Genomic DNA, 25,931 nt, shown 5'->3' with positions numbered 1-25,931 from the left:
GTTGTGCCTTAGAACAGTCTAATGCATGCTTCCTCGTTGTTTAATCCTTACTTATCCTCCAAGCTTGGTCTGGACTCTGTTAACCCCTTGATGCCTGTTGTCATGTTTGCGACATACCCAGTCCGGTCTTTATGCAGCTGAAATGACCTTTGTATCTTAGTATTACCTAATGATTCATATTCTACACATACTAAAGATCGTATGAGATCCACTATGTCACAATATGTTGGTCAGGGGATGAACTTCTTATGGAGATATATAATATAACTTGGTTATAACTATTGTGAGTACTACACTCAAATTTACAATAGCCTCTTAATTTAACATCTGTAAGAATGCAAAAACACATAAAACAATCTATTTTTATAATTGTTAATTAATCCAGGCAGTAAGATGTTAAGCAGTCTCTTTCTTAATGGTCTGTATGTGAATGACTAAACCAAAAGCTTAACTATCAGAGCTAGTAGCTGACTTTGAAGTGACTTAATGCACAGTTTGACAGTTTGTTTTAAATTGCTAATTTATGGTTCAAGATGAAAATAAAAGCACCCCTACAGTCACCTTCTCACTAATTCATTCATTATTTGTTTGTTTGTTGTTTGGTGAAATCTCATCTCATCTGTGATGAAGTGATGAAGTGATGAACAGATGCTCAGAAACTCACCCGGTGTGTGTCCATCTGCACTGTAACTGTAACACTCCATTTTTCTTTTGTGTATCATAAAATTCCTGAAACGCCAACAAACAAACATACATATAAGTCTACAAAATAACTTCATCTTTTGCTCTGCTATCACTATCAAAACTCTAAAAATATGGATTTTTGGAATAAAAAGTTACAACATTATACCAGGGGAAATTGGTCTCTGAGAATTAAAGAACTGAACTGTAGCATGGCAGAGTAAAATACACATTTCATAAAAGCAATTTTCTGTGTAACTTACCAATAATTGAGTTTCTTAGAAATCACTTTGGCATGCATATTTGGAGTAGTAATTCTTACTATGAAATTGGATCAGACCTATGCAACTTCCGTTTGTGTGAGCATCATCTGTAGAATCCTATCTAATAACTTCAAAAGTTGTGTTTTTGTTGTTGTTGATGATGATGATGTTCATCTAGATTTTTCTGCTTTCTGCTTACACTTGGACAAACTTACATTTTCAGACAGGCAAAAGATCCTCTTAATGTATTAATCCACAAGTTTGTGTTAGATTCCACATAACATAAGTTTTCACAAGAAAAGTAATAGTTACTGTGACTAAAAGCCAAATCACACACTCAAGCGAGATGCTTCTTTTTTTTTTTTTTTTTCCTGCGGTTTGTTGTCTCATTACACCACACCCATCATTAGACCAGACTCTGGTGGAAGCCTCCACAGTATAAAGTGACACACGCACACACCCTCACCGTTGGATAGACTGCAGGGACAACTTGTGTGATATCCTCTGAGGTGCTTCAACTTTGTTTCTTTTCTTTGATATTGACTGACAATGTGATTTTTCTCTGCTACTATTATCTGATTGTCAAGATTTTTTGTTTTGAAGGCTTTTCTGAGTAAGCCTGATGATGAAATACACAAACATTACAACTATAGATCATTTTATCATCATTGGCTTCCCTGGACTTCAGCCTGAATATTTTGGACTTGTGTCTGCTCTTTTTTTCCTCACCTTGGTATCTATTATAATTGGAAACGGTTTTATTTTAGCTGTTATTGTGTATGAGAGGACTCTCCACAAACCCACGTACCTCATCTTTGCTCACCTTGCGATGGCTGACATTGTTTTTGGTCTTGTTACTCTTCCCAAAGCCATAGCCAGATATTGGTGGAATGACATTAAAGCTTCATTTGTAGCCTGCTTTACACAAATGTACTTTGTCCACTCTTTAGGAGCCATTCTCTCTTTGATTCTACTCATCATGGCTTTGGATCGTTTTATTGCTATATGGTTTCCTTTTCAATATGCTGTTGTCATGACTAACACAGCTGCCACCATTTGTTGTAGCCTGTGCTGGGTCCTAACATTCATACGCATGGCTGGGATTGTTCTGCATGCTTCAACTTTGCCTTACTGCAACCAAAACACCATCACACAATGCTACTGTGATCATTTATCTATAACTCGACTGGGCTGCAGTGCTTCAGAAGTTGCATATGTTAAATCTGTTGCTCTTGCAAACGCCATGGTAACTCTCTTGGTGCCTTTGTCATTCATCATTTTTTCTTATTTTTCTGTGATCATAGCTGTGCTGAGGATGTCTCAAGCTGAAGGGCGCCACAAAGCACTCTCCACCTGTGCTCCTCAGATCTTTATCACCTGTCTGTATTATGTGCCCAGGTGCTTTGTTTATATCGCTCATAATTTGGGTTTCCAGTTTGGTACTGATCTCCGGATTGCTATCACCATGATGTACAGCCTCATACCTGTTGCATTGAATCCCATCATTTACTGTTTGAAGACTAAAGACATTAAAGAGACAGTGATACACAGGTTTAAACATAGAAAAGTCCAAAGTGCGGTTGACTCCTAGCAAAATATAAAAAATACATTAAGTGTAAGATATGCAAAGTGCCATGTCAGAATTATCTATGATGGATGAAGGATGATGTAATTCCCTCTGCCTGAGCATCAGTCTGCAACTCAAATGCTGCAGCTGCCCCAAACTTTGTTTTCATCCCTTTCATGATGAACTGTTCCAAATACACACGTTTTTCAAGTTTTGCAATCCCAAGTTTACATTATTCATGTTTTGTCCTGCTTATTTGATGTATTATATCATCTGACTGCATAGCACTGTGGTCACAGCTGGCTGTTTAACATGCGATTTGTAGATAAAAGCATTAAAACTTCAGTTTTGCACTTTTAAAGTTTACACACCAGCAGCTTTTTGTAAATTCTGCTTTTGATTTTTTCCTTATGTGTCTGACAGCGATGATTATGATTTTTTTGTACTGCTGTCAGTTAAATAAGGAACGTTATCTAAATATTCAGTGTCTGCTTGAACTCGAATCATATCTGCATGTTGCTGCATGTTGCAAGTATAATCACAGTTTGCCATATGTCAGTAAAAAATATCTTCTAAAATTATGTAAAAATTAATTAGAAGCACATTTAGTTGTACTTTCTTATACAGTGTGGCTCAAATTTAACACAATTTTACATATGCTCCGTTATGTCTATGTTAAACATTACTTTGTGTGCATATGTGTTTCTTTGTTTTCTCAAAAGATGTCATTAGGCCTACATCCGTTTATTTCCTGGAGATAAATTAAGACAACTAAAACACAAGCAGAAATATCTTTTAATTTGAATTATACTTCAAGATGTGAGTCAAAGATTAAATAAACTAATGTAATCACAGGCATCGTCATTGTGTATCAGTCATCAAAAGCTAAGGATGTGAAAGTCCATGCACTCATAAATAAAATTTACCAAGACAGAAATGTACTTTTCTTTTAGCTCTAATGCATTTATTTTGTAAAATGGATTTAGGAAATTTATTTTGTTGATCATGTTCAGGAGTTACAAAGTGATCGTGAAAACACTTCACACACAATGCTGAGCCACTGCTCTGAACCCCTGGCTGTATTCTCAACTATGTCCACTAGATGGGGCCGAATCATCAGGTGGTTCAAAAATACTGTTTCTTCCATAGTTTCAGTAGTCCCAACTAACATAGCAAAGAAAACAACACTCACCTGACATCCTTTTGACCTGTAATTGCATGAAGTGCAAGAGATTGTTTCATATACAGCTCTTGCTTTTATTTGTGATGCACAGGTAATAAAAGAAACATAGGCTTAACCCAAGAACCAGAGGAAACATGGAGTGGAAGTGGGAGTGGGGGAGGTTTTGTAGCAGGTGATCTTGGCTTTTGACAGACAACATTTCAGAAAAAAAAATAGAACAGATCCAGGGTACAGGCGCCTGCAAGATCATTAAAATTCAGATAATTTCCTCGATGTCACTTTGCAAATCAAAGCTGTGACTTCGCTCAGTGGGCAGACTTGCAATATCCTCAAACACTGGAGCGTAGCTGCTCAAAGGAAGGTGCAGATTTAAAACGTTCTCCCATTGCTCAAACATAGTGTAGAGACCGCTCTCAGCACAGCTAGAGGGCGAAAGTGAGTTTAGATTTAAGACACCTTGTTTCCCAAAGCTGTTCCTTGTCAGAGATGACTGCTCGTGTGAATCATGTCCACAGTCAAACTCTGGACTGGTGAACGTGCTGTCTGTGTCACTGTCATAAGAGACCTCTATTACTGAGCTGGATCTTAGAGATGCTTGATGTGAAAGTCTCTGCTTTAGAGGACTGTTCAGTTTGCTAATTTCCTCAAAAGTGAGGCATTGTACGGGTTCAAGGATCTCTGATTGTGGAAACTTCTTTGTGTTATAAGGCGGCGAATCTTGTGAGTTCTCTGCAGCCATTTCATTTAGCATCTGCTTGTTGAGGGAAGAGGTCATATTCTGATGTTTTGTAGCTGTTTCTCCTGTAACATGTTTATGTTTAAATCCTGCTAACAGCATCCTTAAATCCCCCCAGTGTTTCTGCTCAGCTTTCACACACTTTTCACTCTCTACATGTCTGTGAAAGCTGAGTTTCAGAGAAGCACTTTCTGACTGACTTGCACTGGATATGCTGCCGATCTCATAATACTCCGGCTCACTTTGTGGCTCTGGCTGAAGACTAGAGAGGCTTGGATCACAGTACAACTTCAAACTTAACCCCTGCTGGTCCGGACTCACTGGACAGTGCTTCACTCTGTTTGTATGTACAGCACCCGTTAGAGCTCCAGCATCATCAATGCAAAACCCTCTGTTGTCCGTCCCTTGCTCTTGTTTTTGTGTGTGATTTCCGTTCTGACACTTTCTCCGCCTAGTTTTGTAAAGAGCTGCGGACATTCCTATAACAACCAGGATGGAGATAAGAGGAAGAACCACAGCTATGACCCACAGAGGCCCACTGCTCTGTGCCTCCAAGCATCCACCACGTGTTTCTGCTGTCAAGATGCAGATATCACAGGTGTGGTCTGAGACGTTATGGAAACAGATGCAGGACCTGTTCTGAACAGCTGGTCCACATCTCCTCTGACAGCCCGTGGACAGACAGTCTGTTCTCGTTGTGTTTCCTTCAGGGCAGGATGAAGGGAGGCAGACACTTGGGGGGCTGCAGCTTGGCTGGAGGAGAGAAAGGCTCGGCTGGACGTCCACCATAAAACTGTGTCCACTGAAAGGCAGAGGGTGACTGCTCACATTGAAATACTGCACACAACCAATGAACCCTGTCAATTGAACACAGTTTATAAGACAGTTTAACTTCTAATAATTTACACATTATCATAACAAAAATTATTGAATCTTTTTTCAGAGATTACCTGACTGTTGGAGAGTTGATTCACTTTTGGGGGCCCCACCTAGAACAATCCTCTCCACATTAACTGGAGTGAGCTCCATACTTCTCTCAGTGATGTTCAGGACTGGAAAACCATTTAGAACCAGGAAAATGATCCGTCCATCACTGAACAGGGAGAGGATATGCCAGGCTCCTTCAGCCACAGCTGAGTCTGCTGTGAACTCCGAGAGGTGTCCTGACCGCGTGTCTTTAAAAATGAACACAGGCTTTCCGTCTTTTATCTAACAGTGTATGAGAAAAAACAACAAAACTTCAATTTTTTAAAGAGAATGTGTTGTTCATATCCAGATTACAGTGTTTATACCTACCTTCAGCACAACGAATCCTGTCCGTCCAACAACAGATAACAAAACTCCATCATCCTGGGCCTTGAATTTAATATTAATTTCTTCCCTTGTGCCTCTTTCTTTTTTGTCATCCAGTAAATCCTGGAGCAGATAGTCTCTTCTGAATTGCTCCTTGATCACATACTCAATGTACTCCTTCCCATCGAAATGCAACACAAGCACCTCTGACATTTCTGTTTCAAAGGGTAAAAAAAGAGATTCAATATCAAGTCCAGAATCTATTACAAAAATGTCTCCTGTTCATGATACCGTCTCCTTACCTGTTTCACAGGTGTTTCCAGTGAAGGAGTTTTTGCACTCACAAAGAAAGTGAGACCAAAGGTCATGGCAGACACCTCCGTTCTTGCACGGGTTGCTGTGACATGGGGACACTGCTGCTCGAGGACACCTGTGTGAAAAAAATGGACAAAAATAATCTGCAGATATATGGAAAGAAAGTTAATTTTAAAGATGTCTTCACATCTAGTTCGCTTGTGAAGTGGGTGTGTAGGAGGCAGGACTTTAGCCAAAAAAGAGAGAACCCTGCACCACAGTATTTTAGTCCCTCTGCGTAAGCGAGGCCTTTCATAGCGCGCCATAGCTGCTGAAGTTGGGAGCAGTGAGACTGTTATTTTGAGTTTTTTAAAAGATCTTGAGGGTTATGGAACAAACAAGTCAAGAACAGACCCCCCAAAAAATTTCACAAGCACTGAGCACTGTCTGTTTGTCAAGACAAGTGATAATTCATGACCCTAATCAACTTTGATCAGGTGCACATGTTCAAAAGTGATTTTTTTTGTATATTTTAAGGTCAGTAAGATGAGAGTGTACTTTTGTACATCTGTTATTAAGAAATGTTATTACCTTTATTCTATTGTTACAAACAAAAACAAGCAAACACCAAAAGCGAGGATAAGTTAACGAAAAAAACAAACGAAAGTCTCAAATTTGTGCCAAACAGGGATGCAGCGAATTTAGAAAACTCAACAGATTATTACTCATGGGTAAAGTGAAAAATCATTAACTCACCTATCAAGAATGTTATACGCTGCAATGGCCATAGGAGGTCTCAGCAGGATGCCGTTGACGTAAACTTTACGAATACACCCAACAAAGTCATGGGATTTTATTTGGGTGGGATGCTGTAAAAGAGTTTCAATAGACCTCAATCCGCCGAAAGTCATGCTACTGCCAATATCCAATGTCCTTAACAGAAATAAATACAGAAGTCAATGATATAGATGTGAAACCTTAAGGCGCTAACATCTATAATGTGGTGAATATCACACAGATACCTCTCTGAGCTGCTGCCGTCACTCTGTGAGAAACAGAATCCTCTGTTTTCAATATCAGTGCAGTTGTCCACGTTCACAGAGCCAATCTGTAAATCATTCAATCAGCATAAACATTTGATTAACATTTTCTCAAAGTGCACTTTTAAGTCTGTTGATAAATTAAGAACTCACATTTCCAATCCTCCTCACAGTGAGGCTGTGAAAAAAGCCATCTGCCACAAGCTTGTTTGTCTGCAGCCTCACAGGTCCCAAACCAAGGTCGTAAGAGAGCTGTACTGATCCATCCAGGATCTCAAGGGCAAAGAACTCCCTGCTGGATGATCCTCCAGGATTGTAGAGGAGCAGGGAATCCCTGCGCACTGTAGCAAATTCTAGAGAGATCAAATTAATCCTGCGATCCAACGGGGGAAACTCCATAAAGGAGAGCTCTTCAAAGCCATAACTGTGCTCCTCACAGAGGACTCCACTGACTCCTGAAATGAAGATCGAACTGTTAGTGGGGAGGATCGATTCTTCATTCACTGTTGAAGTCATTGTGCCAGCTCTGCCATCTGCAGCCACACTCAAAAGGGACAGATGTGAGGATAACCTGATATTTCAAAATGTGAAACCTTAATCATTGGTTTTCCTTACCAAAGGGACACTGGCAAGAGAATCCCGTCTGTGAATTGATGCACTTTCCCTCAACACAAGGGCTTGATCTACAGTGGTCGACAAACTGCTCACATTTTTCCCCTAGAATAAAAACACCCAGATAGAGGAGGGTTTAAGATATATAGATGATGAATCAAGGTGTTTTGTTTAATAAAAGACAAATTCTACCTTCAATCCCAGGCACACAGTGGCAGTAGTATCCATCCTTGGTGGGGATACATGTTCCTCCGTTTTGGCACTCCACCCTTAGGCACTCATCTACATCAGCAGAGCAGACAGGCCCTGAGAAACCACTGTCACAGTGACAGTAAAAACTTCCTGGAGTATTCACACACGTGCCTTCATTCTCGCAGGGATCCACCTCACACTCATTGATGTCCTCATCACACAGCGTCCCAGTAAAGCCAGCAGGACAGGTACAATTAAAAACCTCCTTCTGTGGTGACACAAAGATGACTCCATCGCTCTCCAGAACTGCAACATCCTGGCTGATGTAAATGTTTTTGCGGCACATTGCTCCATTTTGACATGGACTGGTGAGGCATGGATCACTAGTGATGTGAGATATCGTCACGTTACTCTGAACCTCCAGTAACCTTTTATGTCCCGCGGAGATGCCACTGGCAACTTCTTTGCTGAGATATCGACCGTTGTAGTTTTTAACTGCAGCCAGTAAAAGGATTTCACGGCCGATTTGTTTGATTCCAAAAACGTGGGTCTTAGAGGCCTGCAGGTTGAAAAGACTGTCCAAAGCTTTCACAAATCTGAGATAATTATTGGACACAAACTCTTCTATTGAGGATGAAGACACATAGAATAATATGCAGCTGTCTATTGAAGCATTTGTAAATCCTTTGTAGTTTACGTAGATGCTATTGTTGACTGGGAAGTGAAGCTGATCTGTAGCCTCAACAGTGATGTTAAAAGTAGCCTCGCCTTGGAAAGGAGACGACCACAGTTCACACGTGCCGTTTGATACTGCAAACATGTTATGTGATCCACTTCTGATGGCACAAGTGAACGCATCTGCCTCATCTGGATCTTCAGGATGGACGTTACCAATCATGCCTCCTTGGAAAGAACCACCAAAGTATTTCACCTCGATGAAGATGTTTCTTGGCATTGGCGGATTGTCATTTTCATCCATGATCTTGACGTGAAACATCACCGTTGATGAACACTGAGGAGTCCCTGCATCACTAACAGCCACCAAGACTGGATACAATGAGGCTTGCTCCCGATCAATAGTCTGTGAGGTGACAAGAATTCCATTAGGCGTGAGAGAAAAAGCAACATCTGTTGGAGGATTCACCAACCAGTATGTGAATGGTCCTTGGTTGGGCGGCAAATCAAGATCAGATGCGTTCAACCTGGCCACTATGGTGCCTTGAGGTTGATTTTCCTCTACATAAGCCTCTGTGAACATGAGTGTTGGAGCATTGTCATTAACATCTTCAATGGTTATGATGACATTGGTGGTCCCAGTGGCTGGAGGAGAGCTGTTATCAGTAGCAGCGAGAGTCAGATTGTACAGCGACCACTTCTCTCTGTCAAGCTGGGAGTTGACTGTGATGACACCAGTAGATGGATCAACAGCAAAAGAGAAGTTTGTGTTTCCATCTTCAATGCTGAAGACGAATCGATCCCACTCCGAAATGGAGTCTTCATCCACAGCGCTCACAGTTATCACAGACATCCCAACTGGACTGTCTTCAGACAAATTTATCAAATAAGGACTTGAGGAGAACACAGGAGCTTCATTTGTGTCGATCACCATGATGTGTACCAAAGTCTCATCTATATTTGTGCCAGTGATGATACCAGAGTTCTTCACTAAAACTTTCAAATCTAGTTCCCTGTCACCTTGTTTCCTTAAACTGCGAGTTGTGAAAACTTCTCCAGAGAGTTTGTCAATGTCAAACCCCATATGTTTGTTTTGACCAAACATAACGTAGAACACCTGACCCTCTGGGCCTCCGTCGTCATCTGTTGCTGTTATTTTTCCTATTTTCGTACCAAGAGGCACATTCTTTAGTACAGAGAGGTTAAATTCTCTCTCAGTAAAAGTTGGCTTGAACTCATTAACATCTGAGATCTGGACGACAACATATGCCAAGCTAAACAAGGCCCGACCACCAACATTTGACACTTTGACTGTTACATCAAAGCTTAGCTCTTTCTCATAATCAAAGACCACCAAAGTGGTGATTGTTCCGTTACTTGAATCTATTGAGAACTTATCCACATGGCCAGCAACGAGAGAATAAACCATGTATGCGTTTACACCTTGATCAGCATCAGTAGCCGTCACATCAATGACTCTTGTTCCTATATCTGCGTTCTCAGGTACCGAAGTTGTGTACTCTGAGAAAGAAAAGACTGGTGGATTATCATTCACATCCATAACTAGGACTGTAACATTAACCGTGCCAGTTTGAGAGAACCAGCCACCATCCACAGCTTTGACCTGGAGATGGAAAACACCTTTATTTTCAAAGTCAAGCTCTCTAACGAGTGTTATTAGCCCAGAGGTTTCCCCTACTGTGAAGGGTAAATGTGGGCTTTCTGTGGTGATGAAGTACTTTATTGCCCCATTGGAGCCATAATCCCTATCTTCTGCTTGGATTTTCCCAATAACTGATCCTGTAGACAAGTCCTCAGGGACAGAAAAGGTGACATCTGGTTCCCCAAAGCTTGGGGCAAAGAGATTCCTCCCGATTATTTCAAAGGTTATTTCTATCTGTGATGATAAAGAGGGGAATCCCTGATCTTGTGCCTCAACTACCAAACTAAAAAACAAGTTTTCACTCTCGACCAAACTTTGACTCAACACAACTTTCCCATTTTCAGCTTGGATCCAGAAGAAATCTGATGCATTGCCACCATTCAGAGCATACACAACACCTACACTGCTGTTATTAACATCCTGGTCTACTGCTGTGAACTGGACCACCTCAGCACCAACAGCCAGGTGATATGGGACAGCAATAAGAGGCCTTAAAGGTACAAATACAGGTTGGTAGTAGTTGTATGGTTCCACTCTCAATGTGACAGTGGTGTTACTGTGCAGAGGAACTTTACCACAATCAAATGCAACGACTGTGAACTCGTAGATTTCAAAAGCAGAACTCTTCAGTATCAGCGGCTGCTTTGTAAAGATTTCACCAGAGGAAGCATTCACCCAAAACTCGTCATTTGGGGGTTCAATGACATACAAGATCTCACTGTTTTCTCTTAAGTCTACATCTACAGCAAGAACCTGCACAACAAACATATCTTTATCCTCTGTTTCAGCTAAGACGACATTGTATAATCCATGAATAAATTCTGGTCTGTTATCGTTGACATCTGCAATGACGATGGTGACGTCAGTGCTGATGCTCCACGCCGAATCATTTGCATTGACTCTTAAGATATACCGATCCTTGGTCTCCCTATCCAGGGTTCTTTTCACAGTGATGAAGCCATTGCTGAAGTCAACATCAAATGGAATATCATTGCTTTGGTCGATTATGGAGTAGTTTATTACTGCATTTGCACCAATGTCGTAATCTATGGAAGTGACTTGTGTAATTGTGTGTCCAACAGGAGAATCTTCTGCTACCACGGTGAGAAATATGTGTGAAAACCGAGGTGCGTTGTCATTTCTGTCCAAGACAACAATGATAACAGTTGTTTTATCTTTATGGAGAAAGTTGTTCAGCTCTAAAGCTTCAACTGTCAAGTTGAATTCAGAGATAGCCTCTCTGTCTAAACTTGCAGTGGTGCTCAACAATCCGGTTTCAGGATCAAGGGTGAAATAATTCTCAGTGTTTCCATCTGTGATGTTGTACTGCACTGTACCATAACTCCCTGAGTCAGCATCGATAGCAAGAACATCACAAACCCAGGATGGTGGGGAGTTCTCAAAAACCTCACATCTGTACTCAGCTTGAGTGAACAGAGGGAGGTTATCGTTGACATCACTGATGTTGATGTGAATTTCCTCAAATGATGAGAAAGGAGCTGAGCCAGAGTCTCGGGCCTCTATCAATAAAATGAACTCCTTCTTGCTCTCGTAGTCCAAAGGGTTCTCCACCGTCAGTGCTCCACTTAATTGGTCCACATGAAACATGTCTTCAAAGTTCCCAGAAGCGAGATAAAAGGAGACTGGTTCAGCTCTCACGCTCACTGCAGAGACGACTGCCACCAGGGTTCCCACTGGTTCATCCTCTGAGAGATGATAACTCAAAACGTCAACAGTCATCTCTGGGAACTGTAAGGCGTGCTGGAACCTGATGCTGATCGTGGTGATATCAAATTTGGGGTTTTCTCCAGCATCTTCTACATGGACATTGACAATAATATCCTCTGTTCTCTGAAGTGAATTGGAGGTAAGAATGGTGCCGGTGTATGGATGGATGAAAAACAGATCTGAACTTTGTCCATATAAGGAATAGTGGAGGTCTGCATTCATTTCAGCATCTCCATCAGTGGCTCTTACAGCACAAATAACTGAACCTGTTGAATCAAAATAAAGCAAAATCAAACTGTTAATACCATGAAATGATCCAATATGTTGGGTAGAATTGAAACAGTTACCTGGAGCCATCTCAGTAGGCGCATAAGCAACATAAGGGCTGTTCAAGAACTGTGGCCAGTGGTCGTTAACATCTCCAATGAGCACTGAAACAAGCACTGAGCTCGATAGAGGTGCAGTAGGATGTTTATCACTGCCAATTACAACCAATCTGTAAATGGCAACTGTCTCCCTGTCAAGGACACTGGTTGTGAACAGCTCTGCAGTAGTTTCATCGATGGCAAATGGCACACCGAGGTTCTCAAGGGAATACCTGAAAGGGAAACAAAAGATGTTATGAGTAGAGGATAGAATACCAGTAAACATGAAATTCCCATGAAAGTCCCAGTCAATATTGTGAAAGTCATTGTGCAAATATAATGGTAACTAAAAGTTCAAAATCTATGGTTCGGCCCAAAAATAGATTGAGTTTCAGGGCTGAAACATCTGACAATCCAAAAACAGTCCACAGCATAAATGTATAGCAAGCTAGCTGCTAACAGCAACGCCAGCAACAATGTCAGCATTATCCTATCTGATTGAAAAAAAAACACCCAAACACAAAATTTGTGAGTATATAATATATCAGCATCAAACACTACAAATGTACAAAAAAAAGCAAGTCAAAAATACATTAGCAGCAATGGATCAATTTGACTGATTTAGTGTGATGTAGCCTGGCTTGTAGCAGCTAGCTAGTTAACATGAAGAGTGGTTAGAGGATGTTATGCTAGCATAGCACAGTAAAGAGGCCTGAAACAAGTCTGGCAGACCAGATAAGTAATTGTCCTTTTAGGAAAGCCCTGGTTACTTACTCACCATAAATTGATAACATTCAAAGTTAAAGGTTACAAACATCGTCTATAGACACATTTACCTTATTTCCCCGTTGATCCCCTCATCGATGTCTGATGCTGTAATCATTGCAAACACAGTGCCTGTAGGACTGTCCTCAGACACTATGGTATTGTAGATTTCCTCAGGAAACTCTGGTTTATTATCATTGAGATCATCCACTATGATGTGTACTGTCAAAGTTCCAGTCAGAGGTGGCAGCCCTTGAAAAGACAAAGTAAATAAACTATCAACAGTGACACATGCAGTCAATTTTAATCAAGCTTTGGCTTGAATTACCTGAATCAACAGCAATGACGGTAACCTGGAATGATGAGTCAGTCTCTCGGTCAAAGCTTTGAAGGATTTGAAATGTGCCACTAGGAGTAATGGAGAACAAACCATCGCTTATTCCTTTCTTTATGAAGTATGTCAGCTGGCTGTTCATGCCTAAATCTTCATCCACAGCAGAAACCTGAGCAAAAAATACAAATGGATCCTAAATGTCAACACCAGAAAATGCTTCAATGGGCTCTCAATGACCAGTTTGGTTGACAGCGACCTCTTTTACCTGGTGTGTCAGCTGAGTGTGATCCTCTTCATTCTCTTTAACATGTATGGTTAGTGTTTCTGGGGTAAAGCATGGCACAAAGTCATTGACATCCAACACAGTGACACTAATGGAAGCAGTAGAAGATCTTGGTACCCTCCCCTGATCTACAGCTGTAATGATTAAATCGTAGTTTGATTGTATCTCCCTGTCCAAGTTCTCCATGACAGTGAGAACACCTCGAACAGAGTCCACCACAAACGGACCTCTCTGTGTCAGCTTGTAACGTACTTGTCCATTTTCTCCAATGTCTCGATCAATAGCGTGAACTTCAAAAATGCTGGTTCCTCTGCGGATATCTTCTTTGACTGTGAGATTGTAGATGCTCTGTGAAAATTCAGGGTGGTTGTCGTTAAAGTCCTCGATGTGAACTGTAAGCTCCAAAGTGGTTGCCATCCTGGGTGAGCCATTGTCTGTAGCTGTGACAGTGATTGTCAGAGTATCAACACTTTCTCTGTCTAATTCCTTCTCCAGGTAGATTTTCCCGCTTCTGTTGTTAATGCTAAACAAACCTCCTGAAGTGTTGTGTAAATAATATGACACCTCTCCATTTGATCCAGCGTCTTCATCCTCAGCATGCACAGTTATCACTACAGAATGCAAAGTAGCCTCCTCTGGGATATGAAATATTTTGGGGGACACAAACAGAGGAGCATTGTCGTTAATGTCATGAACTTCTACTTTAACCTGAGCTGTGCTGGTGAGCTGTGCCGACTCAGGCTGGGCACAGTCATGGGCGAAGACAGTCAGGTTGTAGAAAGGTTGTGTCTCCCTGTCGACCACTGTGTTTAAACAAAGACTGCCAGCTGAGTTAATGAAGAACGCTTTCTTTTCATCTCCACCAACAATGGTCAGTCGAAGGTCTCCACTGTCACCTGGCAGAGAGGAAATGATGATAAATGACAAATTCATTTTATTCATTTTACATCGGCATCTAGAAGGAGATAGCAGAATAGTTTCAGATATAAATAGATAGATAAATATCATGATAGATAAAATTAATGTTTGGAATTTAATGTGGCATTTGTAGCCAACAAATGTGTGAATGTTAATCATGTCTTTTCACACTTATTACTTGGCAGGCATCGTTCTCCCAGTAATCCATGTTTTTCCTCTCACAGGATGTGCAGAATGAGCTCAGCAAGTTCAGGTCAGTTTAATTAATGAGGCGACGTTTTTTTTTTTTCTTGGAATCATTTTTATTTCTACAATAAACTCACAGATAAGATAATGTGAATGCTAATTGTGGAAAAGTGCATATCTTAGGAGAAAAATATGAGAATCATACATGGTTCCAGAAACTCATTAGCTTGTCTGAACTGTGTGCGGTGACAAGTATTGTCAGTTTGACCCCCATTAATTGCATCGACAGATAAATCCCCATGTGTAATGAAAAAAAGGAGATGCTGAGGTGGTGAAAAAAGCTTATATTTACATTCTATGTGCAGCATCTATATAGAATGAGTAGACTCTATTCATTTTGCTTTTATTGTATGTCCACTGTGAAAAGCGCTAGTCTAATTTTTAGTAGTAATGTTAAAAACAAAGGTCAAGGCCTAAACATTAACACAAACTTTTTGAAATATAAAGGAAATGGGATTTTCACAGACAACAGGATGCAGGACAGGATGTGATAACCACTATGTGAGGGCAGGAAGAAACTGCACTGAGATTCTGATTGTTATAATTGCTTATTATTCACAGGGGCTGTTGATGCTTGAATTAAACATGTATATGTGTGTATGTGCACGCGTATACATGTATTTTTGTGTGTTTATGTTTGTGGGTATGAATGCAAAAAAACTGTACTTTCATGTATGCATTCATATGTATGTAAACTGTATGTATTTATAAATTTGTGCATGTGTATAGCAGTTGGATATTTAAATATTTATATAGTTTGATGATATATGCAGGCCTATATAAGAAAAGACAAGTTTGTATATAGCATATATAAATAATAAATGTGTATAATTAAAAAGGCTACTTTTTTCCTGTTTTTTAATATAGGGTGGTATATATAAGGAAAATAAATAAAAAATATTATAGTTTATTGCATGTTAAAATAACTTTTTATATATAAAATGTATAGGTGACTCGTTTTGTTAATTATTATAATTGTTTTTTTTTAAGAAATAAACATAAATATTAACATAGCACTGTCCAGTGTCAGTTGTACCATTGCACTTACCCTCATCCTTATCCGACACGTTCAAGGACAAGAAGCAAGTGCCGACCCGTGTGCCCTCCAGCAGTGACGAAGAATAAATGTCCTGACTGAAAACAGGGGGATTGTCGTTCACATCCAACACATTAAAGTACACTCTGACACTGGACACCTGAGAGTCCCCCTGCTGCACCGCCACAGTGAGTATGTAGAATCTTTGTGCTTCGAAATCCAGACTGCGGGATAAAAGGAAGTCCCCTGAGAGGGGGCTGAGGAGGAACAGGTTCTCTCCGTCATCCTCCTGCACTGAGTATGTGATAGGCGTGAGACTCTTTACCTCTGAGTCCACCTTTCCCACAACTGTTCCTGTCAACACAGGAAAACGTTCAGCACCATTGTTGTAAAGAATGACAAGAACATTCATGAGGACTGTGTAAATCTTGAACAACATCAATAAATTGTCAAAATCATTTGTAAACATTATGCATTTGTGTCTTATTTACACAAGACGGGGCCCTGCTACACAGATGACTGACCTGGTGCTGTGTCTTCTTTCACTTCAAATGAATAAACAGTTCTGGAGAAAGCCATCTGTGTTTGCCATCTGTTCTGAGGGTGTGAGCTGCTGGTGCCATGCTTGGGCACGGCATCATTGGATGTATAAAACCAGTAGGGGAGTGTACGCTGGCCTGAGACCATATCTACAAACTGCCTCCCTCTGCTTGTATTCACTGTGCCTTCTGATGTGGTTTCATGACAAGATGTCATATAAAACACCTGAGGAACCAGTGATAATTAAAGAAATGACAAAAACCAATAAAAGTCCACATAATAAGTATTCAAGCCCTGGATTGATTATCTGTAGTTCTGACATTTTCATGCACAAAAACTTTTCAAACAGTTACAAATATCTTAGAACACAAGTTTTGCTTAGCATTTAAAGGATATTCTAACATGCCTACAACATGTGAAGGTAACTTACCAGGAATTTAAATAGTAAAACAGCACATTCTCTCCATTGTCCAGAGGACTCCATTATAAAAGCAACATCCCAAGAGTTTTTTACTTGTTCATGCATCCAAAATCTTGTCAAAGTTAAGATCCAAAGCAAAAGTAAGCAGACGCATCAGTAGAAAGTTAAGTTCTGCAAACTGCACAGCACTACCTTCATGCTGGACCCACAAAACTATAAAAGCTGTAGCCATAGTGACAACTCAATCTCTTCAGCTTGTAATCCTGACTGACACGCCCCCTTTGACATTGCTCCATTCAAATCCTGTAGCAGAAAAATAGCTTTCTCAAGCTCCAAAATGCAGCAGATTAAGAAGTTAGTTATTGCTGTGAATGCTCAGAAAGAAACACACAGCATTTTCTTTAAAAATGCATCACTGCTCATCTTGGCTAAATTAATCCAGCTTCTGAATGTCAGTGGAGAAATGAACAACATACACCACTATGTGCTGCTGAATCAGTCTGTTTTATATTCTCTGCATGGATTTTGCTTTTGAGGTTTCTCAGCGTTGAGATGAAATGGACTCTTTGAACCTCCGGTAAGGTGGCCTGGAGGGAGCCTTTCTCGCTGCGTGTCAGATGGCTGATTCATTCCCAGACTGCACGGCGTTCATTCAGCGGGTGAAAGGAAAGAAAAGAAACAAAACCGCTCTGCTCTGAGTCACAGGTTTGGAAAGAGAATTGACATGACACTGCGGCACACAATGTAGCTTGTGTGATTGTTCGTGTTCTTGCTGAGTGTATGACAAGCATTACCAAAATATTATGATAAAGTCTGAATTCAATTACTGCTGTAGGGCCTTTCTCAGCTATGGTTGCCATGAAACAGTGCATATGGGGACAAGACTACGCGTTTTACTGCCCCTTTCTATTGAACTACAGTTGTAATCCAAGTTTTAACAACCTGCAGACACTGAAGGTAACAGCCTGTGTCTGTTTCCCTGCAGAAAAGAGAATTCAGGTTTCATTCATATTTGCGAATGTCTTAAAGGAACAGAGTTCTTTGTGCGGGTAAGAGCCAATGCTGCTGAGAAAAGTCTGATAAATGGAAATATGAGCCCTTTTAAAGGGACTGTGAGGCCACCCTTATTACGAGACTGTCTCCTATTTCGCGCAGGGGGAACTCAACCTTAGCAAAGCTTCACAAAAGGCCCCTGATTGGACTCACTGGGGATGTGCACACAAAAACACAAAACAGAATTTTCCCTTTGGGATTTACATGTACATGTAACTCTTATTTGACATTTTGGATGTGGCAAAAACTAACTGCAATACTTGATCAACCCTTCTAATTGTTTACATGTCGAGTAACAAATTCAGGGCAGTACATCAAAGAATAATCAATTAAACAATAAATGTTTGTTTCATGGTATCAATTAGGAGTCACTCAAATAGATTTTGAAATCCAAACAATTAAAAAGGTAACTCCGTTTATGATGGTGTCTGTTCAAAATGAGCTCTGTTTTGTAGAGTTAAATGAGGATATCTGAAATGATTGTGGTTACTACTTGTCTTCTGTTCCCAAAGGGACAAAAATGTCTGTACACAATATTTAATCTGTATCTTTTGGATGCTGAAGTCACATTTGGAATAGATTTTCTGCATTGGTTCTATTTATATTACTGTAAAACTTCTGATGTTTCTTATTTCCAGAAACTTTAGAAAATTTACTCATGGTGCATGAGACAAACAATATGAAGTTATACCTTAAGGTTATGAAATCATCATGTGATTGTGATGGCAAATGTCTCACTACTATCATTTTTCTATTATAAAGCTCAGAGTTCTTATACAAGAACCTACAGCTAACTATAGCACTTGTCTTATTTCTTTGACTTCGAAACTTAAGTGTGGTGCCCCCTTCTGGGTCTAGGTTGTTCATTCTTTACAGTCGTCAGCTAGTAAAGGATTATGATCACTTAAACAGAATACACTTGATTATGAAAGCAATACACAGATGGAAGTTATTTCAAGGACCAAGCAAAGCTCATGCTGAGCACTGATTCACTAACTCCCTCCAAACCTAAGCCATCTAATAAAACTAAATCATGCTTTACTGTGTTGATGCTATTTGCCATAATTAATTTGAAAATATACAGAGGCCACACTCTATACATTGGTGCAGATTTACCCTGACATCATACTTCTAGAAAACCCATTTTAGCTTCCACTGAAGTTGAATCCAACAGCAGAAAGAAAAAATAGCTGAAAAATTATTTTCATCTGTGAGGCCAGAATTAGCATTTCTTTTTTCTGTAAATCCCCCAACCCCTCAATGTTTGAATTATTGATGTTTTACATGTCGACCCTCGCATAACTAACTAGTTGCCTTGGAGATGCTGCAATCCAGAAGAATAAAAAGGAAAAGAACAATTAAAAAAAAGAAAACGACCTTTATTGAAGACATTCTTGAATGTCCACAGCTGCATTTGATATTAGAGTGGTATTCAAAGAACAATAAAAAGACATTGGGACAGCACATAAAAAAATATTTCTCAAAGTAAAGAAAAATACACTACCAACTCAGAAATCTCATTTTTGAGTTGTAACACCTAAAGACTAGTTACTTTCATACTGATCTTGTTGCCCTCCTAAATTGGTACATAGTATGGCGGGATAAAGAACTACCACTAGAAAATCCAAAACTTAAGATATGTAGTGTTAACTTTACAAAAAAAAGGAATAACACTGTACATCTTAAAAACATTAAATATACACGTTCTTGCTCAATTTGAATTCTGCTTCAAGATGGTGAATCGAGTATATTAGGGTTATATGGCATAAACAAAATTCCAGGTCCCAACCCTGTGCAATCTACTCATCATCCTCATCATCATCGTCATCCTCGTCATCTTCTCCCTCATCTTCATCCTCTTCCTCATCATCATCATCTGCTGCAGCAGCCGGTCCAGAATCCACTGTGCCCTTTGTACGGTACGCGAGAACATCCTGCAAGAGAATAACAAAAACGTTTACAAAGCAAATTCAAACCAAAACCTTTAAAATTAAAAATCAAAATATAAACTTCACATTCACTGATAAAATCCAGCTTTTGTGTTTTCACCTTGTCATATTTCTCCTTCAACTTTTGGGCCTTCTTCTCATAAGGCTGCCTTTCCTCTGAAGAAGAGTCGTTCCACATTTGTCCCAACTTCTTTGCAGTGTCCCCAATGGACAGACTAGGATTCTCACCCTTTACCTTGGAGCGAAAGTCGGCACAGAATAGGAAGAATGCAGACCTGTGGAGAAGTAAAGGCATTTTTTTTATTTATATGTATTAGAATACACTCTTAATTGTATATCAGACCCAAAAAGAGTGACTAGTCTGTATCAGTACTTACGGTGGTCTTTTGGGGGCATTAGGGTCCTTGTATCGCTTCTTCTTTGCTCCCTTGGGGGGGTCATAATTCTTCATTTCCCGATCATACCGCACCTTGTCTTGTTTGGCCATGTCTTCAAACTTGCCTTTCTCTTTCTGTGACATTGTCTGAAAGGAAAATGCAAGGAATTTAAACAACCTAATAATAATCATCACTACTTAAAATAAGATACTAGATTTAAAATTATGAACAAAAATAGGACATTGTCATCAATTTTGATTTTCCTACCTTCCATCTCTCTGAGCATTTCTTGGAGAACTCTGAGAAGTTGACAGAGGCTTCCGGGTGTTTCTTCTTATGCTCCTCTCTGCATGTTTGCACAAAGTAGGCATACGAGGACATTTTGCCCTTCGGCTTGTTAGGATCTTTTACCATCTTGGATTCCTAAGAGAAAGACAGAAGATGAAAACAAATGATAAGAAAACGTGCATGCATCCAAAGGCAAAAATTTCAATATCCTCCCAAATTAAAATCTGTTTCTTGCTTTGTCTTCCATCTATTGTTTAAATGGGGGGTTGGTGGGAGGGGGAGGAGGGTGTCTGGGATGACTGATAATCCATTGTATGTACAGACAAACATGATGCTACTTTTAATTAAGTGCACTTCATTTCCAGCATAATGTTGTAATTGAATAGTGCAAGGACAATAAAACAACACTCTTCGCCAAGAAGAATACTAACGTTAGCCTCTCATAGATATAACGTGCGGCTCGCCGGGCAGCATATGAATATATTAGCATTAGCTTCCAACGCCTTTGATTCGGAGCTAGCTGTTTGCCAGTATGACTCCGCTTTTGCTTTGTGTTCTTCATGCAGTCTATGGTGTACTATCGCTTTTAGCATTAGCCTTGGGCTAGGCTAGCCACTTTTAGCAAGGTGGGTCGATTATTAAAATGGCTGATTTGATTGCTAACAATGGCGAGCGGACTGGTATCACACATCGGTTTTCCGGCCTATTTTACGTGCTCGTATTAAAAAAAAATTGTGAATGTTCAGCCCAAAAAGTCTGTCTGTAGGAATAAAGGCTGTGGTGGACACCTATAGATGCCTTACAGAAGACAGCTGTGTTAACCTAAGTTCACCCTCTACCCAGCGTTAGCTTACACAATAGTAACGCAGCACTTGGAAGCTAACACTGAAGGCTACATGAGTTAGCTCGTCACTGCTAACTGATGAAACAAGACAAGACTTAAAAACACAAGTATACTTGTTTATTAGACAAGCTATCTTTAAATGTACCTCACACTTAGTTTTTCCAGCTATTTTTTTTTATTTCCGCATACCAGCTTCCAGTAACTACGTAGCTTAGTTAACCGTCTACTGTTTCACATAGCTGTAGCATCCTGCCCTGCTCAGTCATACAACGAAACACGTTCAACGCCTTTAAACACTGTGTAAACCATAACATTGCACACACTTTCATTCATAACAGGTTGATACTTTGTTAAAACGTCATTCTTCTTACCCCTACAAGAGCTACAAGAGGCCAGTGGTACGTCGGTACGTCTCAGACAATGGGACGGAAGAGCTCCGTCAGTGCGCGGTCTTTTGGCTGAGAGGATCCCAGAATGGTGTTTACCCCGCTTTGCGTGTTGGGCTCCGACAGTAGGACATTGGCTGCCGTCAAATCCTCGAGGTATCTCATTGGACACTCGCTGTAGCTGCTCTGCTTTTTTGTACAGTTGGCTGTTCAAAACAAACCGAGGGGATGGCGCTAAACTTGAATAACACAAACAGTGAACAGAATTGTTTTGGCAATGGCAGGGGAACAAACGCCTCCCAAACGGTTAAGTTTCAACCAAGGTGGAACTAACGCAACCATAAGTTTAAAAAATCTAGTTTATGAAATTGATGTGTATATATGTTTATAGTTAATAACAATAAGGGGAAGGGTTTTTTTTGTTACCATGACCAGTCTTTTTAATTTTACACAAACACACAGATTTTAAAAGTGAACATTTTAGGATAAACACATATAAGAAATGAGTAAAAGACTGTCTCTTCAGAGTAACACAAACACAACTGATTACCAAAACATAGCATGTAGGCTACTCAGAATAGAATAGAATAGAATAGAATAAAATAGAATAGAATAGCCTTTATTATCACTGTACAATGTATAATGAAATCAAGTGGCGCTGCAAGTGTATTGTAAAGTGCAATTTTTTTTTTTATAAAATGCTAACCTGCACAACAAATGGGTCAAGCTATTATTAAGTTTATGATGTAATGTATTCTAAAAAAAAAAATATGGGTAACATGCATTCTTACATTTTGTTCACATGATTTTCCCTGTGATAACAGGTTAACTTATCTTAACTACCCCACATAATCTTAGATGGGCTTAATTCTTGTCCACTGAGTTGTGGGCTGACAAATGTAATAAAAAATAAAATGAAATAAAATAAACAAGAATAGAAAACCATGTTTAAATCCATGATAATGGACCTGAAGTCACAGGAAAACCAGCTTTGTGATCTGTAATTGTCTTTGTTAACTAAATTATCGTTAGAAACAGTGCAGCCTATATATAATCAATGCATCTCCACTTGGGGCTTCATAGAAATGTTTATCAGCCTGTAAAACAAAGTGAGTTCCCAGCACCACCAGTCCAACAACATGCATGGGCTGAATGAAGCATCACCGTCAACACTACATTTTTAATGCAACATGTCCCCTGCTGGGCAGCTCGGGCAACAGCTGGTCTAATGTTGTTTGTCTCCATAACCACAGCACCAGGACACCTCTTCCTGCTCAGTTCTCTGCCTAGAAATAGAGAGACACCTCAGAGTAAACCTTTATTTACTTTATTTACTGGTTTAGATTTAATCATCAATTACTCTGTTTGGACATGAAGTGAGTTTTCGTCTCACTGGAGGAGGATATGGAAAGGTTTCTATTACGTGGGGATCAATCATAACTAGAAGTGCCAAAACAGTGGTCACTGATGGCAGCCAAAGGTAATCATGAATCAAGATATGCCAAGAATATTAGGAACTTATTGACTAACTTTTAGTGACTTAATGCTTCAAGAAGGAGAAATACCTTTTATTAAATTTCTCAGTTTATCAATGCATTGCTTTTCAGTGTTTCAGCTTTTTTCATTATGTTCAGTTCAAGGCTTTCTAGAGGGCCCTGAAGTTATAATTAATATAATTTCAATCATAATTATATTCCAATTTGTTCCTAACTTTCCATTCACCTCAGGCCAATTTGGTTTGTGCTTATTTACATGAAGTAATTCTTGTTTTAAGTCAAATGTTTAAATATTGTTTCTTCCTTTCACAAAGTTGACGCTAATACAGCAAACTCAGCATCAATTCTTGTGTAGTTTGTTATTTGTTCTTTTGGTTTTCCTGTTCTTTTACCTCTTGACCCTTCCCCCTTCAGTTTAATCCTATATGTACTTGTGTGTTATGGAGTGTTCAGGCAAACGTTGAGCAGATTTTTCACATAAACATGAATTTTACATGTAAACACCCAAGCTATGGCCCTTGTGCAACCATGACCTGACCAGAAAAACAAAGTAAAATTCTGAAAAATAGAAAAGAAAGAGATACAAACTCTTCTGGTACCTACTTTACTACCTACCTGTATTTTCTGTTGTTGCTGTGGGCTGAATTTAGTCAATATTTGAAGGTTGCTCATGACTCATAAAAACTCTTGTGATTTTTTTTTTTTTTAAGGAAAAATAATTGGTCTGATAACACAGGCAAGGTCTGTGTATGTTTATTGTTGTTCTTGGCGTGTAAAGAATACTACTAAAAACTGCATGTTGGGAACCTACAGCTTGCAGTGTGACTGATGTAAGCTACAAACTACAATTTCAGGGCAGCAATGTTTGTTTTCGCAGCAGGCAAACTGTGGTGGGATCCATACGAAACATCTAATAGAAGACATTTTGTCCCTCAGCTAAACTCAACTGCAGGGATTTTGCTGTAAGTTCTGGTTAAAATTCTTTTGTTAAATCTTTGTATAAATGTATGTGCTTGTGTAATTACATATCTATTACACATCAACACATACATGTCTGTGCCTAGATGCAGGAGCCCAACATCTTCGTCATTTATAGACTCGTACTCACAGTCTGGACCCCTCGCCTCCACTGTGTATAAAAATGATTTTTGCTGGAAGCTACCCTGCAAACCTGAAAGTATTTGCACTGGGACCGCCTCAGGGCAGAGGAGAAACAACCCACATCCCAGTCAGGTTGGTATTTATGCTGTATTAGCATCAAATTTGAGATTTATAGCAGAATGCTTTTCTTGACCTCTCACAGTGAGTCATAACCTTTAAAGCATTTCTCTTTTTCTTGAAGTCTTTCATGATTTGGAGGCTACCCAAACTGGCTGCACAGAGCTCAGACTATGTCAGCCCCCCTTGGAAATGTTCTCCATCTGAGGGAGTGATCCGCAAGGCCCTGACAGCACAGTACTGCTCCACCTACAGATGTGACTTCACAGGGATGCCTCAAGGTAAGAAGAGTCTGTTTGTTCAGGCTTGTGTACAGAAAACATGTCTGGGCAGCTGAACTGATGATACTCAAGTATGCAGTCAGCACAAATCAAACCACTGTTATCAAAAAATCTTCTGTACCACTTATTCTCCTTTTTCTGTGGAACTTGTTCAACAGGTTATTATGATACTAAAAGTGAAGTAGGAAGACTAGCACCTCTGCACACCAGGCGAGATGTGTTTCTCTTGGCTGAGACAGAGACGAGGGACAATTACCGCAAGCCCCAACAAAAACCAGAACTGTTTGGCCATCACAGCTACAACACAGACTCTCATGCAGGACGTTGTGGTATAGGTACGGTATCATAACATAGAATATGTGGTTAACACAGCTAGCAGTGCTGGCTGCTCACCATATGAACTTAGTGATATATTATATGTGTTGCAGTTCCAACTGTCGTGCAGAGGCATGTCCACACACAACAAAAAAGATACGACCTAACGAACTACAACAGGTTCTTTGGAAAGAAAGTCCCTGACGTCTCAGGCGTGTTGAAGTCTCTGCTGCCTCAAGAGCTGCAGCAGCTACGTCACATTTTACCTGAGGAGGGTTAGTACTCAGTATTTGAAAGTTTACCAGCTGCTCATTTTGTGAATCTGACAGACAAGTAATTAATTTTCCTGTCCTTTGGTTCTGCAGAAAAGAACGCAGTAAAAACAGCTCTGAGTCAAGACTCAATCAATAGCGAGAAAGAGAGAAAACTTCAAGCTGTTGCCCCGAATTCATGCACACCAAAGTGAATATAAGGTTGGCCACAGTGAACCTCAGCGTGGGTCTTTTATCAGTGTTTACATTTTGTGTTTTTATGCTGTTTCATTGCAGGGATGACATGTAACAGATAAAATAATTCAGAGCATCAGAAATGTCTGTAAAAGATGTGCAGTCATGTTTTTGACATGCTGAGAAAATGAAATATTTCTGCCTGATGAAAAAATATTTGTCTTACAGAAGTTTCATTGCAATATAATTTTCTGATTTCATATCATGGAGGCTTTATGAATATGATTAAACAGAATAAATTTTATTGTTGCACTGCTTTAGTGGATTCTATCTTCATTCTTAATAAGCTTTAATACTTTTCAGTAATTGCTCTGATGATTTTAATTAGAAATAATGCAATCAGTCTGAGCGCAGGGAGTTTTAACAAGTTCATTTATCCATTA

The 25,931-nt window shown here is 39.7% G+C and overlaps 4 protein-coding genes across 7 annotated transcripts; 2 read left to right on the top strand and 2 right to left on the bottom strand.

Moving 5' to 3' along the window:
- The first annotated feature begins 1,566 nt into the window (after window positions 1-1,566).
- On the top strand, window positions 1,567-2,535 carry LOC141797876 (olfactory receptor 52B2-like). The gene has a single exon (XM_074679564.1). The coding sequence runs from the start codon at window positions 1,567-1,569 to the stop codon at window positions 2,533-2,535; it is 969 nt and encodes a 322-aa protein (XP_074535665.1).
- An 807-nt stretch (window positions 2,536-3,342) lies between these two features.
- LOC141798368 (protocadherin Fat 4) lies at window positions 3,343-17,028 on the bottom strand. Of its 3 annotated transcripts, none has more exons than XM_074680274.1 (16): window positions 16,845-17,028; window positions 16,399-16,639; window positions 15,887-16,228; window positions 13,657-14,570; window positions 13,386-13,560; window positions 13,129-13,309; window positions 12,275-12,525; window positions 7,862-12,193; window positions 7,673-7,774; window positions 7,211-7,512; window positions 7,040-7,125; window positions 6,774-6,950; window positions 6,026-6,153; window positions 5,727-5,938; window positions 5,381-5,639; window positions 3,343-5,287 (listed from the first exon to the last, which is right to left on the bottom strand). In XM_074680274.1, the coding sequence occupies exons 1-16, from the start codon at window positions 16,938-16,940 to the stop codon at window positions 3,951-3,953; spliced, it is 9,135 nt and encodes a 3,044-aa protein (XP_074536375.1). In that variant the 5' UTR covers window positions 16,941-17,028; the 3' UTR covers window positions 3,343-3,950. The 3 variants fall into 3 exon arrangements, 1 of the variants encoding a protein (XP_074536375.1); XR_012599148.1 differs by having other exon boundaries at window positions 5,152-5,287; window positions 5,381-5,605; XR_012599149.1 differs by lacking the exons at window positions 3,343-5,287; window positions 5,381-5,639; window positions 5,727-5,938 and having other exon boundaries at window positions 6,774-6,886.
- A 2,227-nt stretch (window positions 17,029-19,255) lies between these two features.
- On the bottom strand, window positions 19,256-21,870 carry hmgb1b (high mobility group box 1b). The gene is made up of 5 exons (XM_074680230.1): window positions 21,718-21,870; window positions 20,482-20,637; window positions 20,215-20,360; window positions 19,938-20,112; window positions 19,256-19,822 (listed from the first exon to the last, which is right to left on the bottom strand). The coding sequence occupies exons 2-5, from the start codon at window positions 20,626-20,628 to the stop codon at window positions 19,688-19,690; spliced, it is 603 nt and encodes a 200-aa protein (XP_074536331.1). The 5' UTR covers window positions 20,629-20,637; window positions 21,718-21,870; the 3' UTR covers window positions 19,256-19,687.
- Window positions 21,871-23,031: 1,161 nt separating this feature from the next.
- Window positions 23,032-25,600, top strand: tex26 (testis expressed 26). Of its 2 annotated transcripts, none has more exons than XM_074680265.1 (7): window positions 23,032-23,212; window positions 24,109-24,190; window positions 24,293-24,461; window positions 24,571-24,727; window positions 24,886-25,062; window positions 25,156-25,317; window positions 25,408-25,600. In XM_074680265.1, the coding sequence occupies exons 1-7, from the start codon at window positions 23,200-23,202 to the stop codon at window positions 25,506-25,508; spliced, it is 861 nt and encodes a 286-aa protein (XP_074536366.1). In that variant the 5' UTR covers window positions 23,032-23,199; the 3' UTR covers window positions 25,509-25,600. The 2 variants fall into 2 exon arrangements, with proteins under 2 accessions (XP_074536366.1, XP_074536365.1); XM_074680264.1 differs by having other exon boundaries at window positions 24,106-24,190.
- Window positions 25,601-25,931: the final 331 nt, after the last annotated feature.

The sequence above is a fragment of the Halichoeres trimaculatus genome, unplaced genomic scaffold (assembly GCF_033239565.1).
Source record: "Halichoeres trimaculatus isolate MK-OKI-2021-1 unplaced genomic scaffold, fHalTri1.1 fHalTri1_scaffold_9, whole genome shotgun sequence".
Classification (NCBI taxonomy): Eukaryota; Metazoa; Chordata; class Actinopteri; order Labriformes; family Labridae; genus Halichoeres; species Halichoeres trimaculatus.
This window is presented reverse-complemented; position numbering and strand designations above follow the sequence as displayed.

Excerpts from the sequence above, each read along its gene's own strand:
- LOC141797876 (XM_074679564.1), top strand. The coding sequence starts at position 1,567 with ATGATGAAATACACAAACATTACAACTATAGATCATTTTATCATCATT.
- LOC141798368 (XM_074680274.1), bottom strand. The coding sequence starts at position 16,940 with ATGCATGAACAAGTAAAAAACTCTTGGGATGTTGCTTTTATAATGGAG. Across the intron at positions 12,194-12,274 it reads GCCTACTGAGATGGCTCCAG|GTTCAGTTATTTGTGCTGTA; the intron begins GTAACTGTTTCA and ends TTGATTCAACAG. Across the intron at positions 6,154-6,773 it reads GCGTATAACATTCTTGATAG|GTGTCCTCGAGCAGCAGTGT; the intron begins GTGAGTTAATGA and ends TTTTTCACACAG.
- hmgb1b (XM_074680230.1), bottom strand. The coding sequence starts at position 20,628 with ATGGTAAAAGATCCTAACAAGCCGAAGGGCAAAATGTCCTCGTATGCC. Across the intron at positions 20,361-20,481 it reads AATGCTCAGAGAGATGGAAG|ACAATGTCACAGAAAGAGAA; the intron begins GTAGGAAAATCA and ends TTTTCCTTTCAG. Across the intron at positions 20,113-20,214 it reads AATGCCCCCAAAAGACCACC|GTCTGCATTCTTCCTATTCT; the intron begins GTAAGTACTGAT and ends ACTTCTCCACAG.
- tex26 (XM_074680264.1), top strand. Across the intron at positions 24,728-24,885 it reads CTTCACAGGGATGCCTCAAG|GTTATTATGATACTAAAAGT; the intron begins GTAAGAAGAGTC and ends CTTGTTCAACAG. Across the intron at positions 25,318-25,407 it reads TCACATTTTACCTGAGGAGG|AAAAGAACGCAGTAAAAACA; the intron begins GTTAGTACTCAG and ends TTGGTTCTGCAG.